This window comes from Abramis brama (assembly GCF_963993115.1).
Source record: "Abramis brama genome assembly, chromosome: 16".
NCBI classification, from domain to species: domain Eukaryota; kingdom Metazoa; phylum Chordata; class Actinopteri; order Cypriniformes; family Leuciscidae; genus Abramis; species Abramis brama.
The window spans coordinates 4,694,084-4,715,232 of record NC_139978.1 but is presented as its reverse complement, the minus strand read 5'-3'; the positions used below and the strand labels follow the sequence as shown (position 1 = coordinate 4,715,232).

Below are 21,149 nucleotides of genomic sequence, written 5' to 3'. Positions count from 1 at the left end.
GCATGAAATATATCAAAAGAAAGAACAGACTCTCTGCTAAAAAAAATCTTTCTTTTTTTATCAACAATTGAATGTTTGCAAGTTTAATAAAAAAAGCTAAATTTTGAGTAAAAAGCTGAGAAAAATCACGTTTTTGTCAAAAACTACATCCAGATGGGATTCAGAACGATGATCAGAACACAGATGCAGCAGATCGAGTCCATCAACACCTCAAAGCTTCACAGCAGTTTTGATTTATATGCCGTTTAATGTTTAATGATCGCATTATTTTTACATGTGCATATGATTACATATGAGATCGCTTGTTTCTGCTTCTTTGCATGTGTTTTGATCTGGAGATTCTGTACTCTTTCAGAACATGTGTAATAGCGCCCCCTAGCGCATAACAGTGAAAACACAGAAAATTCTGTGTTTGGCAGGGAAAGAGTTAAGTGCTGTAAGCATTTATTTTATTTATAAATTACTTCTAAAACTGTTACACATAATTACACAGTGTATATGAGGTATTAACATTTATTATGAAATGAATGAATATCCAATTTTTTTTTCTGGTTTCACTATATTAATTTGGCTATATATGATTCACTTTATATTATTGGCTCTTTTAATAATAATAATTATTATTTTATTTGATATATCCACCTTTAAAAGCAGCTTCTCAAAGATAAACAATACATAAAACAAATAATAAAAATAATAAAAAACAAAAATCAGTAAGCTTGCGCTAGTCTAACTAAATACATCTTAAGTTGAGTTTTAAAAATCCCAAAAGTCTGAGCTTAATTTAACACTTTCTTTTTCTCTGCAAATACATAAGGCATTTTTTTTTTTAAAGCAAAGTAATTAATTCTTGGTTAAATAAAAGAAAAAAGAAAAGGTAATTGCTACTTTTTATCTCACAATTCTGACTTTTTCCTCAGAATTGCAAGTTTATATATATCAATTCTGAGAAAAACAGTGAGAATTGTGGGATATAAACTCGGAACTGCGGGAAAAAAGTCACAATTGCGAGTTTATATCTTGCAGTTCTGACTTTTTTCTCAGAACTGTGAGATTTGAACTTGCAATTTTCTTCCTTGGTGGAAATGAGTATCTAGTCCATTTACCGATCTGCAAGATTCACTCATCACTGATGAAACCTCCTCACCTGAACCTCGTAGATCTGTAACAGCAAGGCGAAGTTGGTAGTGTGGTTACAGTAACAAGAAGTGAAATTATTCTGGGTGGAAATAACGGCACAGCCTTTAGTTGACCAGCCTCCCCTCTCTAACCTGAGGGGTCGAGACACAAGAACAAGATCTCAGACGGTATTAATCAGAACATCAGGCAAGAATTAAACAATATGATAAATGTAAGTAAATGAAAACTGCTTACATCAGGTCAAAATCCCAAAATGCACAGATAGGGATCAATTTCAATGTACTGTTCTAAAGAGAGAAAAAGACACACACACACACACACACTTCATTCAATCCTGCTGAAGAGAGATTCATTTTAAACAGTTCACACTGCCGATCAAACAGTTGAGGACAGAACCATTTGCTTTTGTTGAAAGAAATGAATCCTTTTATTCAGCAAGGACACATTAAATGGATCAAAAGTGACAGTAAAGACATTTATTGTGTTACAAAAGATTTCTATTTTAAATAAATGCTGTTCTTTTGAACTTTCTATTAATCAAAGAATCCTGAAAAATAAAAAGTATCACGGTTTCCACAAAAATATGAAGCAGCTGTTTTCAGCATTGATAATAATCATAAACGTTTCTTGAGCATCAAATCATCATATTAGAATGATTTCTGAAGGATCATGTGACACTGAAGACTGGAGTAATGATGCTGAAAATTCAGCTTTGATCACAGGAATAAATTACATCTTAAAATATATATTTACATAGAAAACAGTTATTTTAAAATGTAATAATAGTTCACAATATTACAGTTTTTTTCATCAAATAAATACATTTGTAATGAAAAAAGAGACAAAAACATTTTAAAAATCAGTGACACCTCATTGTCCCTGTTACACGTCACATGTACTGTATTATGTATTGAGGTAATAACTATAAATTGTGCGTAATTACATGCAACTAACCCTAAACCAAACTCTAATAGTAAGTACGTCCCGACCCCAAACTCTTGACTGGTAGTTTCTCACACAAGCTGTCGGGTGATATTGAGCACTGTTACGGTCCCTTTGCTTTAACGCCTCTTGTGTCTATATATTGTATGCAAAAGAGATGCTATTTTTCAGCCATTCCAAATATTTAGACCCATTATAACAATCTCTTCATGACTGTAGGCAAAGCTTATTTCAGAAATTAGTTCATAGTTTCTGAAAATATGCTTACAAACTAAAACTATGGAAGAAAAATAATGGCAAATGTGAAATTGAAACAAAAAAGCTTGTTGAATTGCACCAATTGAAAAAAATATGCTTTCATTAAACATAAACAGCTTTTGTGTCTTTCTCATGTTTTCTGCATGTGTTCTTCCGCTTGCTCCTTTTCTGTAAATCTGTTTTTGTGAATGAAATGAATGAACTGTTGCTCTGGTCTTCTGGTGAGCTCGACTAACAGCAGATGGAGATTATTAATCGGTAATCTACTGATATTCCTGCAGTTCCCGGATCTGAAATGTTGAATTTGAACATTTGTGGAAGTGAAATAAATAGACCGAATATTGCCTGTCAAATATTATGGGTTGTATAATCTGAAATGTCTGATAATCTGAATTTCATTTTATTAATGAAAATGTGTGTAAAATATTTTGAATTGAAATATTCACAGCATAAATATACAACCATGTTGAATTTCAGCCCATAAAAATGCAATGCATTAAAATGCAAGCACGGTTAATGCAATGCATTTCGTTTTCAATTAGTGCAATTCAACAAAAAATTTTAGTTTCAAAAACATTTGCCATTATTTTTCTTCCATAAACGGACACCTGTTATTCCCCATACCTGAACCCTGTGCTGGAGTGTGAAGTGTATGGCCACGCTGACCGGCTGTCCGTCTGCCAGCACTGAGCTGGAGATGACCGATGAGCCCAAGACGGTTCCCATATACCTGAGACACACAACCACACACACATCAACATCAGCCGTCTGACCGGATACATGAGGGAATCACACTGATACAGGAAGAAACAAGCCATTCTCTTTTTATTTACTGTATGTCTGAACCACATGCAATTTTAGTGATAAGCTTGAAGCAATTTAAGTTGAAGTCTGGACCCTTTTCACATCAGAAGAAACTTCTAAAGACGTGAACAGAAACTACAACAAATATCATTTTTACCTTCTCATTTGCCCCAACAGCAAAAGAAAAATCCATAATAGTGTTTTTATGACTTTCCAAAATAAGGAAAAGGGAACACTTTATTTCAATGGTCAACTTTAGACATTCTACTAACTATAAGTAACTTGTCAAATACATGTTAACTAACTCTCGTTATAGTATTAGTAGACTGTCCGCTTAATATCTGCTTTATTTTGATGCTCCTCAACAGATATTCTACAGACTATAAGCAACGTTGCATGTACATGTCAACTTATTCTCCTAACCTGAACACTAACAGTCTATTAATACTTTAATAGGAGTTAGCTGACATAGTTGCAAAGTTACTTATAGAATGTCTAAAGTGGACCATCGAAATAAAGTGTAACTAACCGGAAAAAATATTGAGAGATTGATTACGTTGTTCAGAAGAGAGAAAGAGACACTCACACAGCAGCATTAACTAGTTTTCTGTCATTTAATGTCAAGGTAATAAAACACTGTTAGAAAAAAGTTTCAACTTAAAAAAGTAAGTGTTTGTGCTGCCTTAAAATGTGAAGTTTAGTCAACTTGAAATGTGAAGTTGTACTAAGTGACAACTTGGATATTTGAGTTGATTAAATATAAAAAATTTAAGGCAGCACAAATACTTTTTTTTAAAGTAAGTGAATTATATTGTTAGAATAAAAAAAATTATAAGTAAAAAAACTATCTATGATTTACAATGTTAATATCTAGGGTTGGGAGTCGAAAATCAAAATACTTGAGGTCAGGAATCGGATACTTGTTATAAAATATAAATTTCAATTCCCCTCATCGATTCCTTTGTGTGCATTTTAAAATGACTAAACCATTCAAGCGCAAGACTGTGCAAACACTGTTTTCACATCCAAAACGAGCACAAAGAAAAAAATATTTTAATGTGATTTTAAACCATTCAAGTGCAAGAAGACTCGCACGCTGTTTTCTTTTTCAGTTTTCACATTCAAAGTCCGCTCACAGAAAGCCGCCTCTCATACTGTATAGTGGGCGATACTGAACTTAACTGAGTGTAAACAGTAAAAAAACACACACATGTATCAGTGTATTGGATCCATGCAGCTCTTAAAGTGACAGTAGCCTAATATTCCTGCTGCCGCTCCATAATAGCGTTAATCAAACAACTAAAGACGGAGAAAATTCACTCGCTGTTCTTTACAGAATATCTTTTGTCACTATATTTGTATTATTTATAAAGTATCAATAAAAGTATTTATAAAATCGTATCACTGCTGAGTTGTATTTTTTGGTGCGATTGTTTATTTGTTCTTTTTTAATTGCTGAGTGTTTCCTTGTCTTTAATAATATAAGTATATTTATATTAGTTAGGCTAGCTGTTTTTGCTGTGCTATTATTAAACCATAGGCAAACGTTCATCTATAATTTTTGTTCATGGTATTCAGCTACAAAGAAATGTTTTGCAATAAGACCTAAGGTACTAAAGTCCGAAATTTTTGTATGCATTTTTGCAGAAGATTGAAACCCGATCCGAATTTTTTTTAATGACGGATGAAAGTTTCGGAGGCAGTGTGTAAACGTGATTGACACAACGTTTTTTAATGTGCGAACATTTTGGACGAGAACTTTGGACTTTAGAATAAATGTGAAAGATTTCTAAGTTTTTTTCTTTATTGGAATGGAAGTTAGGAATCAATAAGCAGAATCTGAATCATTAAAATTCAAAGGATAACCAACCCCTATTAATAACTGTGGAAATGTATCATCACATTCTGGGAAAAGGGTCCATTACAATCATGTAGTGCATGCGGTTTAGTTCATTTGTAAGATAATATTAAAGATTTAATCGTTTGACAGCCCTAATTCCAGCTTCCATTGAGCATGGCTTACCTCTGCGATCCATCGCTGACTATGGGAGAAACGCTAATGTTTTCCTCTCTCTCCGAGAGACACTTCACAGAGCCGTACCATGTGTTCAATAACGTCACCTTTCTGAAGTCTAAACAAGCACAACACATATGAATCAAGGGAAGAACACTGTAAATCATGAAACATGAAACTTCATCGCCTATCAAACATGGTTTTAATCATGGCTTGCTTAGTTGGGGACATTTAATGTAATATTCAACAATATTATTGATCTCCTGCATTGACACCATTATATGAGAACTGATCTATGACACTATTTTCTTCTGGAAACAAACTTTGTTGCATTATTTTCCTGTTATCTCTGTAAAGCTGCTCTGAAACAATCTGTATTGTAAAAAGCGCTATATAAATAAAGGTGACTGACTTAATCATCCCTACCATTGTTATGTAGTTCCTTCATGTTTTTAGCGGAGACGGAGATGCAGTCTCGATGTCCCACGTCCGACCCACAGAACGCAGGAGCGCGAGACGCTTCAGACAGAAGCCGCTGTTGGACCTGCAGCTCTGAGACACAGAAGCACAGATTCTGCCGTGATATTTCTGTGTGTATCAGTGGCTCACTGCCAAACATGCTTTTCTTACTTAGTATTTTTCTTGTATGCAGTCCAAATATCTAAAAATTCTTAAATCAAGAAGCATTTACTAGATGAGTAAAATGACATAGGAAATGATAGTTTCTGATAAAAAAAAATTTAAATTAAGCGTGTTTTTGCTTAAAACAAGCAAAATTATCTGGCAACGGGGTAAGATTTTTTTTTTCTTATTCTAATTTTGATATTTTTTTAGAAAACAAGATATAATTTCTTATGTCATTTTACTTATCAAGTAAATGCTTCTTGATTTTAAGAATTTTTTGATATTTGGACTGGAAAAAAGACAAAAATACAAAGTAAGAAAAGCCTTTTTTGCAGTGCTCTCGTTCGCTCTGTGTGTGTGTGTGTGTGTGTGTGTGTGTGTAACTCACTGATGTTGTGGCTGTGTATCTGCACGCTGTCTGTGTCGTCCATCAGCAGAGAGTTCAGGTTGCTCATCATATGGTCTACAGTCTGGATGACGGCCATCGGCCCCTTCACTACCTACAAATATTCAATTATTCAAACCAAACATTATTCAGACACCAGATATCATTTTTGATATTTTTTTACTAGTGTGTGCAGGACACTATAGTTCATTTATGTAAGTGAGAAGAGCAAAATAAAGTAAACTGTGACATATTATACCCAATAATTCTTCATACAGTGACTACCAGTGAAATTTATACAAATTTGGGACCAGAAATGATTCGGACACTTTGAGCTGATCATGTTTTGCTGAAGTGTTTTTTCTTTAATTGCTAATGCTCTTTTTACACACAGACTGAACAAAATGAAGCATTGCTTGGTGATTGGTTGAGCTAAACTGGTATTATCTAATTGTGTAGTTAAATTTAACAGCTGACAGATATTCAACATAATTCATGTGTGAGACAGTCTACGGACAAAGACGGACAAAACCAGTCAAATATCAACTCATAACTCTGAGTTCTGCTCATATTTTATTACCATCTTCTAAACTATAGCGAATAAACTGTGATCATGTGAGAAATGTTGAAGTTGTCTGAATACATTTTGGTTTGACTGTATATCAAAGCACAGATTTATCAAGGTTTCCTTTAAAACTTCTTTTGATGGCAGAGTAAATAAACCCGGCAATAACCAAACAGAGTTAACTTATTAATAAACTATATAAACGCAACATCACACTGTAGTGATGATATCAGAGGAACGACCTCTTGCTCTTTGTGATATTGCTTAATTATGAAACAAATTTTTGAATGTTTTTATATTTTAATGTGCATTAATTACTGAATCATTAAGTATCAGACTACTGTTCAAAAGTTTGAGGTCGGTAAGATTTTTAAACAAAATTTGAAACACCAAGGCTGCATTTATTTGATCAGAAATACAATAAAAACAGAAATACTGTGAAATATTTTTTCTATGTGAATATATAGTAAAATGTAATTTATTCCTGTGATCAAAGCTGAATTTTCAGCATCATTTCTCCAGTCTTCAGTGTCACATGATCCTTCAGAAATCACTCTAATATGATGATTTGATGATCAAGAAACATTTATGATTATTATTATCAATGTTGAAACCAGTTGTGCGGCTTCATATTTGTGTGGAAACTGTGATACATTTTTCAAGATTCTTTTTTTAAAAGAACAGCATATATTTAAATGACCTTACTGTCACCTTTTATCAATTTAATATATCCTTGCTATAATTTCGTTCCCCAAACTTTTAAACAGTAGTGCATTTATGAAAGGCATAACTGAATTATTATAAGAAACAAGTTCAAATCAGTGGAATGTGGCAAAAACTAACAAGCAATTCCGAGTTAATGTTTCAAAATCATGATAACATGACATTACAAATGCAACATGTATAAACTTATAATAATAATAATAATAATATGAATACAACTTCTAATGATTCACAAAACACATTTGCAACTTGCTTAACGAAGGGATCATAAAAATCCCTTCTAACAATTAGAAATTAATCAACAAAATAAATGTCCCAATTGGGAGAGGGTGTGCAATTTTCAAAGAGTTTAATTAAAGGTATATATTTTGGTTGCATTTGTGAGTTAATAAAAATGTACTGGTTGTGTAAACTTGGCACATAATATCTAAATATCGATAAATCAATCGGCATAGCCCAGAATCGAATCGAATCGTTTCCAGCATTTTTTGAGGTATCGGCACATATCGTATCGTTGGCTGAGAGAATCGATGTCATATCATATATCGTGATGAACTGTCCGATTTACACCCCTAAACACAAAGCAATTAATAATAATTAATAATTAATAAACGGGTCACTTCAGTCACCTCTTTGATGCTGTGTCATTTACTAATTCAATGAATAGGCTACCTATTTACAATGAGCACTTATCTCAAAAATAACTATTAAATAATAAATTAACCTAAGAACTGGCTGACTAAAATCAGCTTGAAAATGCTATCTCATGAAATAAAGGCGAATCCGTAATTTTTTACGATTTAAAGGTAGGCTACACAGTGTTATTTCGTCAGTCAAGTCTGGTGGTTGAAAGCTTCTGGCAACATTAAATCCAGGAGAGAAGAGCATTCTAGAGAAAGAGCAAGCAGAGAGTTTGAGTTTGAGCACACACACATTATATCTGAGCGAGAGCAGACAAGAGCCATGACACTGTATATCTGAGAACGCGAGAGTGAAGTAAATCCGCCTGTGAGTTGAGAGATTGGTGCTCGCGCATTACTTGGATGCGCTCTCGACATCTGTCATTAAAATAACGCCATAGAAACAACCTCAAATGAACTATAAAAAGGTGAAGATAATCGTGTCTGAAAGTGGCAATCAATTTTTTTTATTGGTTAAATAAACATCCGTCCTTCGGATGAGACGTTAAACCGAGGTCCTGACTCTCTGTGGTCATTAAAAATCCCAGGATGTCCTTCGGAAAAAGAGTTGGGGTTTAACTCCGTCATCCTGGCCAAATTTGCCCCTTGGCCCCTGTCCATCATCATGGCCTCCTAATAATCCCCATGTCTCCTCTCCACCAGTAAGCTGGTGTGTGTGTGTGTGTGTGTGTTGGGCGTTCTGGCGCAATATATGGCTGCCGTCGCATCATCCAGGTGGAGCTGCACATTGGTGGTGATTGAGGAGATTCCCCATTCCATGTAAAAGCGCTTCGAGTACCCAGAAAAGCGCTATATAAATGTAACGAATTATTATTATTATTAAAATCAATGGAGACTATCTCGTATTTTTCCGTGGGTGCTCGACCATTTCCACGGGATCGGCGCCTACACTGTACAAAAAATGTGCTGCCTTCAACATCAAGTTCATTGTACTTAAAAATGTAAGTACTTTCAACTTAAATTAAATTTAACTGACTTAAAAAAAAATAGTTGCATCTTGTAGAACATATAAAAAAAAGTTAAAAACTGCTTAACTTATTTTGATGAGTTACAGCAATGTAAAAACATGCACTGCAAAAAATGCTTTTCTTACAGTATTTTTGTCTTGTTTCCAGTCCAAATATCAAACATTTCTTAAATCAAGATCCATTTACTAAAGTAGTAAAATAACATAAGATATTAAGTCTTGTTTTATGGGGAAATAAATAAAAATGAAGAGAGTTTTTGCTTAAAACAAGCAGAATGATCTGCCAATGGGGTAAGAAAAAATGATCTTGTTTCTGTTTGAAGTAAGATTATTTTTCTGACCCCACTGGCAGATCATTTTGCTTTTTTTAAGCATCAACTCACTTAATTTTGAAGTAAATGCATCTTGATTTAAGAATGTTTAGACATTTAGACTGGAAACAAGACAAAAATACTAAGTTTTAAAAGCATTTTTTTGCTTGAGATTGAGACGGTGCTTCAGTCACCTCTTTGATGCTGTGCCATTTGCTGGCCTCCTCTTGGCTGAGGAGTGAATCTGCGATGGTGATGAAGCTCTGGCCGAGTCTCTCGGCATCTCGCCGGCTCTGGTTTGTTGTGATGGGAAGATCAGCGGCCCGAGAGAGAACATGCATCAGAAAAAACATATCTCTGTCCTCCAGCGGTTTGTGCTCCTTCAGGACCGCTCGCTCAGAAGCGTTTAACAGACGGGACACCGAAGACCAGCTCTGCCCATCCACAGTATCAGAGAACACATCGTCTGCAGTCTGAGAGAAACGGGACAAGACACGAGATAGATGGGCTTTATATTTTCTTAATTTAGTTTTTACATTACTATTAGAGGTGTAACGATACCCTCGTGTCATGATTCGATACATATCACGATACTGAACTCATGACACGATATTATTGCGATACTCCAAGACATATGATAAAAGGTTGATTAAAATGCTAAATTTGATATTACATTGTGTGTGTAAATGAAGTGTCTTGGACTTGCTGCTGAAACCCAATGCACAGGACAATAGAGACACCAGAATAACAATATTTATGAAAATACAGTATTATTTTAGATGAATATGCTTGAACTCTGACTAGATATCTTTAAAATAATGTCGGCCACTTTTTACTGGTAACACTGGACACACAAATATTCCCCCATTTCATTATTATACATTATATTCAACATTATATATAGTAGTTTAATGTAGTACTGACACTAAAACTCTGAAAACTTGAATTTTTTCTCACATGGTAATTTTCATTTTTGGTGAACTATACACAATACAGATTGTCACCATCCACGAAACATATTGTTTGCATTTTTGTATTGCGATATATTGTGACACGATATATTGTTACACCCCTACTTACTATTACTTGTTTTACTTGTATTGCTGGCACTGTTTGCTGCAGCTGTTTTTGGTTATTTGTAATGACAGATACTGTGTGTAAGATACTCATGCTGAGAAAGCACTCGACTCTGTACCATCCCGAACTGCATGAGATCCTGCATGAAGTGGCTTGGGTTGGACCTTAGAGATTCTTTCAGTTCCTTCATCTTCAGATAGTGTTCTGTGGGTCAGAGAGTCAAGTCACCTTTATTTATATAGCACTCTTTACAATACTGATTGTTTCAAAGCAGCTTTACAGGAAAATAATGCAACAAAGTTTGTTTCCAGGAGAAAATAGTGTCATAGTCCAGCTTAAGTAAGTTCAGTGATGTTTCATTTTTGTCGTAAAAAAGTTATGAATTTAGTTCATTTATTTAGATATAGCCGCTCTGGAGAAAACCGTGATGTCATCGCCAGCTCAGATCAGTTCTCATATAATGGTGTCAATGCAGGCAGATCAGTAATATTGTTGAATATTAAATTAAATGTCCCCAACTAAGCAAGCCAAAAGCCAATGGCGAAAAAAGGCGAAAAAGGCAACAGTGACAGGAGCCAAAACTCCATCAGTGACAGAATGGAGAAAAAAACCTTGGGAGAAACCAAACTGAGTCGCTCAGTTCTCCACTGAACGAACAGTGTATGATTATGATTCAGGCAGCATTATAGGTCAGAAGTCAGATTTGAACATTCAGAATATTATATAGAGCTGCACTGTCAGGCCGAGCAAAACACTTCAATACATTCAGACTTTAATCAGCTACAGCAACACTTTCACACACACCTTTGCTGGTTCTGCAGATGAAAGGGAATGTGTGTGTGCAGACGGCAGAGCTGTACTGAGGCTGACCGTCAGACCGGCCATTAAAAACCACACATTCCTTTTCCTGTCTCTGCGTTGTCTCCAGGGACCCTGCCAAAATAATTATATCCACCACAAATAAACAGAAACTTACAAATTATAATTTATTCATTTTCACATATCAGCTGAAACAACCACAAAAAAAAATTATATATATATAGTATTATTATAGTTGTTTTGTTAAATATCCAAGATCCAAAGTATAGGACAACTATAACTATACTATATATATATAAAGACGGAACGATAAGTCATGGGAGCATCAGACCAACTGAAACAATGAGCAATTAAAGCCATTTTAAGATTATTTCAGGCAAAATGGCTGAAAAAAAAAATCATAAATACAATCATGTGATTTAATGGTTTATCACTTTTGACCAATAGGTGGCGCTGTGACCAAATTAATGTGGTGTGGTCAGAGTAAGTTGACAATGACACGCTGACATGGGCACAAATGCATTTTCTATTTAAACAACGTGGTGCTGGACGTGAAAATGAAAACTGTGTCGGGCTGAAACTAGCAAAAAACACTTGCATTGCGCCGGATGTATGATAAGGCCCATAATTCACAGTCATTTTGGCGTGCTCTATATCGAATTCATTTGCGCATTATTCACAACCAGTTTGACAAATCAACTTGTATTCTATAACTTTTTGTCAGCATGGTCTGAAGATGATCTGGTTACATTTTCGTGAAAATCGGAGCAACCGGCCAAGGAGGAGAAAATGTAGGTTAAGGAGAATTCAAAATGGCGGAAAAATGCCCCTTTGGTACTTGGTCCCTAATTATAATAATATTTATTTACAGATCCCACATGAATCTTCTGCCAATTAACAAAAAAATTATAACAATTCAAAATATATAATAAATATAATTCAAAGTAGACATTTAAAGCTACAATGGACTTCTAGAATTAAATAGCAAATATGAAAGTAACAAAAACATTGTTTATTAGGCAAAATATTTAGCAAAAACTAGTATATTTTAAATATTAAAGTATTAAATATAATATAAAATATAATATAAAATATATAATATACTCTCACCTAAAGGATTATTAGGAACACCTGTTCAATTTCTCATTAATGCAATTATCTAATCAACCAATCACATGGCAGTTGCTTCAATGCATTTAGGGGTGTGGTCCTGGTCAAGACAATCTCCTGAACTCCAAACTGAATGTCAGAATGGGAAAGAAAGGTGATTTAAGCAATTTTGAGCGTGGCATGGTTGTTGGTGCCAGACGGGCCGGTCTGAGTATTTCACAATCTGCTCAGTTACTGGGATTTTCACGCACAACCATTTCTAGGGTTTACAAAGAATGGTGTGAAAAGGGAACATCCAGTATGCGGCAGTCCTGTGGGCGAAAATGCCTTGTTGATGCTAGAGGTCAGAGGAGAATGGGCCGACTGATTCAAGCTGATAGAAGAGTAACTTTGACTGAAATAACCACTCGTTACAACCGAGGTATGCAGCAAAGCATTTGTGAAGCCACAACACGCACAACCTTGAGGCGGATGGGCTACAACAGCAGAAGACCCCACCGGGTACCACTCATCTCCACTACAAATAGGAAAAAGAGGCTACAATTTGCACGAGCTCACCAAAATTGGACAGTTGAAGACTGGAAAAATGTTGCCTGGTCTGATGAGTCTCGGTTTCTGTTGAGACATTCAGATGGTAGAGTCAGAATTTGGCGTAAACAGAATGAGAACATGGATCCATCATGCCTTGTTTCCACTGTGCAGGCTGGTGGTGGTGGTGTAATGGTGTGGGGGATGTTTTCTTGGCACACTTTAGGCCCCTTAGTGCCAATTGGGCATCGTTTAAATGCCACGGCCTACCTGAGCATTGTTTCTGACCATGTCCATCCCTTTATGACCACCATGTACCCATCCACTGATGGCTACTTCCAGCAGGATAATGCACCATGTCACAAAGCTCGAATCATTTCAAATTGGTTTCTTGAACATGACAATGAGTTCACTGTACTAAAATGGCCCCCACAGTCACCAGATCTCAACCCAATAGAGCATCTTTGGGATGTGGTGGAACGGGAGCTTCGTGCCCTGGATGTGCATCCCACAAATCTCCATCAACTGCAAGATGCTATCCTATCAATATGGGCCAACATTTCTAAAGAATGCTTTCAGCACCTTGTTGAATCAATGCCACGTAGAATTAAGGCAGTTCTGAAGGCGAAAGGGGGTCAAACACAGTATTAGTATGGTGTTCCTAATAATCCTTTAGGTGAGTGTATATTTCGATTATAATAGTGCATGTTAAAGTGCCTATATGTTATAATAATAATAACAAACGAAGCTAACCTGGACAGTTGAGTGTTACAGACATATTCTGGACGGAGTGATGGACAGTGATGTGGCTCCAGTCCCGCCATCTGAATAAAGCTCTGTGATCGGTCAGCTCTGAGCAGGTGTTCAGCGCCTGCACCTCCAGAGCTTCACCCCAAATGTTCAGGTCAGTCAAGTTTCCAAAAAACGGCTCTGTAAAAGTTCCACCAAAAGTATCCTGGTCCTGCCCTAATATAAATATCCCGTCTCCATATATATCATTTGCCTTTTCCCGTGCCTTCCCATGCCCAGAATCTCCCGTTCTTCCGTCCACATAAATCGCCCAAAATCCATCGCTGAAGCGCCACGTGACGCAAACATGGTGCCATCCTCCATCAATGGGCAGCTCGGCTTTGTAGGGATGATGTTGTCCTTGAATGAGAAGCGCAAGGCGGACCTTTCTGTTGGCGTGGTTTCGCTTGGACTCGTCGATCTGTCCGCGCAGCTGGAACTCGTTGATGAAAACGCGCGCGGCGTACGAGAACACCGTGGACACGTTCTCGTGCCGCGGGTCCCACTGGACGCGAACGCAAACACTCACCGCGGACAGTGACGGGAAAGACGCGTTCACTCTGGCATAGCCGTCCTTAGACTTGAAAGATAAACCTGGGAAGACCGTTTCTGTGAAGGTTCAGAGATTTCAGTTCAGAGGGATAGTTCACCCAAAAATGAAAATTAGCCCATGATTTACTCACCCTCAAGCCATCCTAGGTGTATATGACTTTCTTCTTTCAGACGAACACAATCAGAGTTAGCCTGGCTAACATTGACTCTAGGGGGTTAATAAAGGCCTTCTGAATCAATGTGAAAAATATCCATATTTATACATTTATAAACTATAAATCACTGGCTTTCCGTCAGGTCAGAGGTCACTCTTCCACCGGAACCATACTCGTGGACGGCCGTTACCGGAAGCCAGTGATTACAGTTTATAAAGTTATAAATATGGATTATTTTTCATACACAAACGCATTGCTTTGCTTCAGAAGGCCTTTATTAACCCCTAGAGTTGTGTATGGATTACTTTTATGATGGATGGATGCACTTTTTTGGGCTTCAAAATAACAGGCACCATTCACTCCCATTATAAATCTGGGAAGAGCCAGGCTGTTTTTTAATATAGTTAAAGAAGTCATAGTGTATACACCTAGGATGGCTTTTTTTAACTAACCAAAAACATTATTTCTGAAAGTGTTCTGAACATTCAAAACGTCAGTTTAAAAAAAAAATATATATTTTATTGCGAACATTAAGGAAACATTCAATTTTATCATTTTGGAAACATTACTTTTGAATGTTCTCTGAACATTCTGAAACATTTAAAAAATAGATGAGCAACCTACTAAAACGTTTCCCATGAATTATGTTTTTGTTCTAAAGTTTAAAGAACATTATTAAAAACCACATAACTTTGAAAGAACATTCTAATAACATTACAGGAATAACGTTTGCTCAAACTTACTTTGTTGGGGAAGTTGTGCTGTGGGGTTCTGGCTTCTGTTGGTTCTGAACCAGACGGGGCTCTTGAGGTTGGATCTGAGGAGTAACTTCTGCGCTCCCTCCTCGTCCTCTTTGACCCCTGAGGTTGTGAGGGCACTCGACTGACCATGGCAGTAACGCGAAGCCTGTTGGAAACTGAACGATGTGTTTACGAGCTGGTACATGGCATCGTTCTGGAGCAGAAGGTTCGAGTCTGGCACATCTGCAACAGGTTGAGAAGGTGAGAAGGGAAGTCAGCGGTTCAATTATTATCGATAACCACAGGCTGCCTTTGCAATTCAGAAGCCCGTTTCAAAGAATATGTGCAACGGCTCTAAATTGTAAGTCACCTAATAGCCTATTAACTTACTGTTTATTGGATTGATGTATAAAATCAATATCACATTTACAAACATGCTGATATTAGGGAAAACAGCACTCTTGCTCGTGTGATACTGCTTATATATATTAAAAACAAGAACTTTGCACAATATCTAGGTTTTTGGAAGCATTTTTATACATTTTGGAGACATTTTTTGACCCTGGCTCTTTTTTCCAGTGCATGCGGTTTCAAGTGAAATGCTACTGGTTTACTTCCAAATGTTCACATATTTAATACATCCAATAATACGGCTTTATGGTTAAGCATCTGTGGATTAAATTTTAAAGTCCCCCTGTGGTGAAAATCCAGCTTTTAATGTTGTTTATATGTCTATGTGGTGTTTTTAATATTCTTTGAGACTAGGGCTGTGCCGGTAAACTTGACAACCGCACCACCGCGGTATATATAACAATTTTTTTTGTATGTGAATGCTGTTTTACATGAATATTATGACACGAGTGAAGCAGAAAGCTTTGTTTACAAAATAAATAATAGGTTAGCAATTAAATGTTAACCTATTAATGTTAACCTATGTTAACCTAGCAATTAAAAAAACCTTGGAAACGTTTGGATTCGTGACGAATGAGAGGTGTGCGTGAGCCCATAAATTTAAGCATTGTCGGCTTTCTGTTTTGTGATCCGGTCACCCGATTATCAGCGAATTTAACAATATTCCATTAGTTATTCCCCTGGACATGGAATCCTTACTGTTTTAAAATATTTAACTTTGTTATATTATTTAAGTTAATATTCTTTACTGATATTTATTTCAATGCTGAAATAAACACGCATGTCTGTTATGAAATGGATGTTTGAGACTCGTTTATTATTATTATTTCATTTCAAAATGTATTTAAAGTCCGCGTGAACCGGAAGTTGCAAACGACTTTTCTCCAGTGCTGTGACGTATTTCCCAGTGAAAAGGAATATTGAACAGAGGGCAGGGTTTTACTCTAGCGCTCCTCCTCTCCATCTCTCGCTCATAACAGACTAACGGTTTGAGGGGAGTGGTTAAGCGTTTCCCAACCCAAGTCCTCAAACCTACGTCATCAGGGAAGGTCCTCCAATGCAGAGGGGAGGGGCATTTTCAGATTTTGATTAAAGATTACGAAGCCAAAAAATTTTTTTGTGTGGATTGACTTGCATGGATGAATTGTTCACCACAAAACGACCAATTTAGGCAAACAAAGTAAATATGGTCAATTTTGATTTCATGTGGACTTTAATTGAGGTATATACAGTACTGTGCAAAAGTCTTAGGCATGTTAATATCCCCCCCCCCCCCAAAAAAAAAGTCATTTTAAGTCAGTTATTTCTATCTTTTGCTGTAGTGTGTCAGTAGGAAATATCAGTTTACATTTCCAAACATTGTTTTTGCCATTAATTGTAATAATCCAGTGAGATTTGTGTATGCACAAGGAGTCTGACAACAGCCGGTATGATCTGATCTCACCATCATCGAGTCCGTCTGTGATTACATGAAGAAACAGAAAAAACTGAGACAGACTAAATCCAGAAGAACTGCGGGAACGTCTCCGAGATGCTTGAAGAAACCTTCCTGCAAAGCTACCTGAAAAACTATGCGCAAGTGTACCTGGACAAAAGCCGCTTTAAACGCAAAGGGTCGTTACACCATATATTGATTTGAATTAGTTAATAGAAGTTAAATCATAAATAAATTCAATTTGTGATTTTATTTTTGAAAGCATTCTCACTTTACAGCATTTTAACACAAGTGCCAGTGCTTCTCACAGTACTGTAGCTTTGCAGGAAGGTTTCTTCAAGCTTGGGGGATATTAACATGCCTAAGACTTTTGCACAGTACTGTATATATATACATACCTGCTGCTGTGAGTGAGTGGAGGCGGGGCTCATTTGCATATTCATAGAACCGCGTATACTAAATGAGGCAAGGGTGTCGAGTTACATTCAAGCTATTTTAAGGCATGAAGACTTTTTTTCAAGGGAAAATACGTTTAAATACGTCATTTTGGTGATCAAAGAAGAGTTTTAAGGGATAAAATGATTTTATGGGCTTTAAGGATTTTAGAGCTCTGAAAGGATCTGTGATCGTAACGTTACCATTGTACCCTTGAGGGTGTTGCTTCAAATCAAAATTGGTGTTGCAATCAAAATTGCATGATTTATAAATGGAAAAAAACAAGTACCCTTTCCATAAGCTGAATTATACTAGTATACAGAAGTCATTGCACGCTAACACAAAACACCATGCTAACACACAGCACTAAAATAATGCAATAAACGTTCATTAAACAACAGAAGATACAATATAAAACCTATAACTGATAAAACTATTAAGAAACATAATTATTTAAATCAAATACTTTCAAATGTGAAGTGTCACACAGAAAATTCTGGGAATGTCAGTTTACAGTTTTTCCACTGTAAATTATAATTTGATTAGCCTTTTTTCCCTAGTAAAAACATGTACATTTGTACATTTAACAGTATTTTACTGTAAAAAATTACATGAAATGTCCAGTTTTTCCCTGTATATAGTACAGGAACTTGCTGTTAACCTATTAACAAGTTTTTTCCTTAAGCATTTTTTACAATATTTACAGTTAAAAATACACATTTTGTTTCATGTAATTTTACAGTAAAATTACAGTTAAAATTGTAATGAAATTAATACTGTTAATGTTTTTGGAAGTAAAAAAAATAACAAATCATCTTATTTACAGTGAAATGCTGTAAACTCAGTGTGACAACCATCAAATTTGATGTTTTTTCATTTTAATAATTGTAAAAAATAAAATAAAAAAATCAGGCAATTAAATTGTAAAATTTACAGGTTGTTCAGTAAATTGTTTGTTACTGCATTTTTACTGTATTTTTATACAATTATTCTGCCAATAATATGTCTTAGTAAGATATTTAAATGCTTAGTTTTATGATCAAATCTCTGTAGTTTTAAAACATATAATGCAATGTAATACAATGATGATTGACAGATTAACAAACTAACCTTCCTTAAAAGCCTGATGATCGTATTTGATACTCACATTTGAATATGATGTACGGATAATCAAGTTGTTTCAGTCCAGTAAGTGTTAATCTTGAAATATTACTAACAATATCAAAGTTATTCTTATGTTTACTTTTTAATAATCAGTAAAGATTTCACAGCAAAAAGACAAAAAAAGCAGAAGCTGATAGTGCACGTTTTTATAATTACACTAAAAAAGGCTTTTACTTGCTAAAAAAAAGTCTAAACTAAATCAGACGACAGAAGGCATGTAGTAGATTGTGTGAAACAGGTTTTTTTAGCAAAGTTTTGATCATGTTGATCAAGAGGCCTTAGAATTTCAAGAGTCAAAAATGATACGGCAAGCTTTATCGGGTTAATTAATGTTTGTGAGGGTAAAATACAACATTTACTTACCCAAAATTCCTCTTTCTGTCCTGTCTGACCATGATTGAGTTGGTTCACACATACCCATTATCTTCATTTTAAAACATACAAAAGAAGAAAAAAAGCAGAGAACGTGGGTATTTAAAATGATCATTCATGAAGAATTTCAAAATTGAAATATAGAGAAAGAAGTCAGAATTTAACATTACCACTGCATTAGCCAAAATCACTCCAAAGAGCACCGAAGACATCTTCACATCTGGACAAAGCAGGACAGATGATTTCAATAATGATATTAACAAAGCAAACCGAAGGAAAACTGCATCTCAGCTCATCAGGTGACCTCACTGCAGTTCCTACTTTTCTCAGTCAACTTCGCTTGTGTTCCTCAAATGTTAAAAAAAAGGATGTAAAAAAAAAAAAAAAAGGATGTAAATATTAAAGCATGAAACCCAGCTGTTTGTCACACAAAACTAAATATTACTAAAGTAGTGTTCAAAAGCATTAGACAACATGATTTTTTAAATGTAACACTGGAAAGTTTAGAGTGTATCATTTGTAATGGGGAAAAAAAAAGTTAGAAAATAACTCAAAAAAGCTGCATCTTCACTAGCCATATCAGACTTTTTGCCCCTGATGAACTGAATATGAGGAGATTTGACTTACAGGTGCTGTGTGCCACGTGATGATCTTCAGCGGTTTGACTCCTAGCATCCATACGTCTGTTTGGAGTGTGCTGTGTAATCTCATATTATCTATTATGCTTTTACACTGTCTTCATCCTTCAGTTCGCAAGTGTAACATCCAAACTCAAATCCATCGCATCCAGACTGCTCTTCTTCTTTCTCCCAGTGTGTGTGTCTCAGGATCTGAGCGCAGACCCCCTCGTAGATGTCCAGCCCACCAACTCAGCCGTCATTTTAGCACTTCGCTTTGTAATGCTAATGGATGTCATTTATTAAAGCAGACTTCTTGCGCAAGCAGTGTGAATGTTGGCACACAGAGTTCATCAAGCACAGCGGGACTCTTACTTCTGCAGAATGCCACTTATTTATGCACAAACTTCACACACACACACAAGGTAAAAAATTTCAGGCATTACAATCCTTGTGGGGACATTTGGTCCTCACAATGTAGGTTTTACCAGGTACACACACACACACACACACACACATACACACATCGTAAAGTATTACAACACTTGTTCAAATGGCATGCTGTGAGCTCAGTCTCAACAAAAAGCAACATTTTGTAAGCATATATAAACTGGCACTAGTGAAAGTAATTTCCACCATGATGTTAGTTCGCATTGTTGCTTGTCGCAGTGAAAGCTGCTTAATAAAGCTGGTTTGTTTTCTGTAGGCTAAGCTTTAGTGTCCTGCACGACTGCATCAGAGAACACAACAAAAGCAATGACATCACTAATGCACAGTGTACACCAGTGTGCCAAAGAAAGCCTGCTATTAGTATGCACTGTGGAGTACAGCCTCAACACCAGCAAAGAGTTCTGAGATCACTAATGAACAATCTGTTTGTAAATCTAAAACTATACTTAATATTTCGTAATGGTCTCGTAGTGCATGTCAAAAAGAATTAAGGATCAAGGTCTTTAGAATTCCAAATGTGGCAGCAATGTTTAACATGTTTACGTATTATTGCATGGACATTTTTTTAATAATAACAATAATGATATTAACAAAAATAAAATAAAATATTTTTTCTGTCAAATTGCAGATAATAGAATTTAAATCATAACAATACTCTGAATAGTTTAATGCTGTTGCATAAATAGACATACATAAATCCAGTAGCAGATTTAGGCAGGTGGAGCTGGGGAGGTGGAGGGTCTCAGAGGACCTCTGATAGCACTGAAGGACAAGCTTACAGCAAAAGTATTAAAATGTTGAGCAAGCAATCTCATTGGCTGCATGGGATCAGCAAAGGGCCAATCAGCTGAATGACTGAACTAGATATTTGTAATGGAAAAAAAAATATTGTAAAAACAGGATGCACGCTTTTTTTTAAAGAAGCTTTTCACTAGTGGCATCAGACTTTTGTAAATTACATGAAAATAAAGGTTCCAAAAGGGTGTTTTCACGACAGTGCCATAAAATAACCATTTTTGTTTCCACGTAAACCTTTCAGTGAGCAGCTCTCAAAAGAACCA

General features: G+C 35.8%; 1 protein-coding gene across 2 annotated transcripts in view; it reads right to left on the bottom strand.

Moving 5' to 3' along the window:
- Positions 1-19,834, bottom strand: part of adgrd2 (adhesion G protein-coupled receptor D2) — a 31,035-nt gene extending 11,201 nt beyond the window's left edge. For both annotated transcript variants that reach the window (XM_084086549.1, XM_084086550.1), the window contains exons 1-14: positions 19,649-19,834; positions 19,192-19,241; positions 19,013-19,073; positions 15,208-15,447; positions 13,722-14,366; positions 11,316-11,444; positions 10,630-10,715; positions 9,629-9,907; positions 6,171-6,282; positions 5,585-5,710; positions 5,168-5,276; positions 2,965-3,070; positions 1,375-1,427; positions 1,148-1,271 (exon numbers count right to left, since the gene is read on the bottom strand). In XM_084086549.1, coding sequence (XP_083942675.1) covers positions 1,148-1,271; positions 1,375-1,427; positions 2,965-3,070; positions 5,168-5,276; positions 5,585-5,710; positions 6,171-6,282; positions 9,629-9,907; positions 10,630-10,715; positions 11,316-11,444; positions 13,722-14,366; positions 15,208-15,447; positions 19,013-19,073; positions 19,192-19,241; positions 19,649-19,700 — 2,172 coding nt within the window. In that variant the 5' untranslated portion in view covers positions 19,701-19,834. The remainder of the gene's footprint in view (positions 1-1,147; positions 1,272-1,374; positions 1,428-2,964; positions 3,071-5,167; positions 5,277-5,584; positions 5,711-6,170; positions 6,283-9,628; positions 9,908-10,629; positions 10,716-11,315; positions 11,445-13,721; positions 14,367-15,207; positions 15,448-19,012; positions 19,074-19,191; positions 19,242-19,648) is intronic.
- Positions 19,835-21,149: the final 1,315 nt, after the last annotated feature.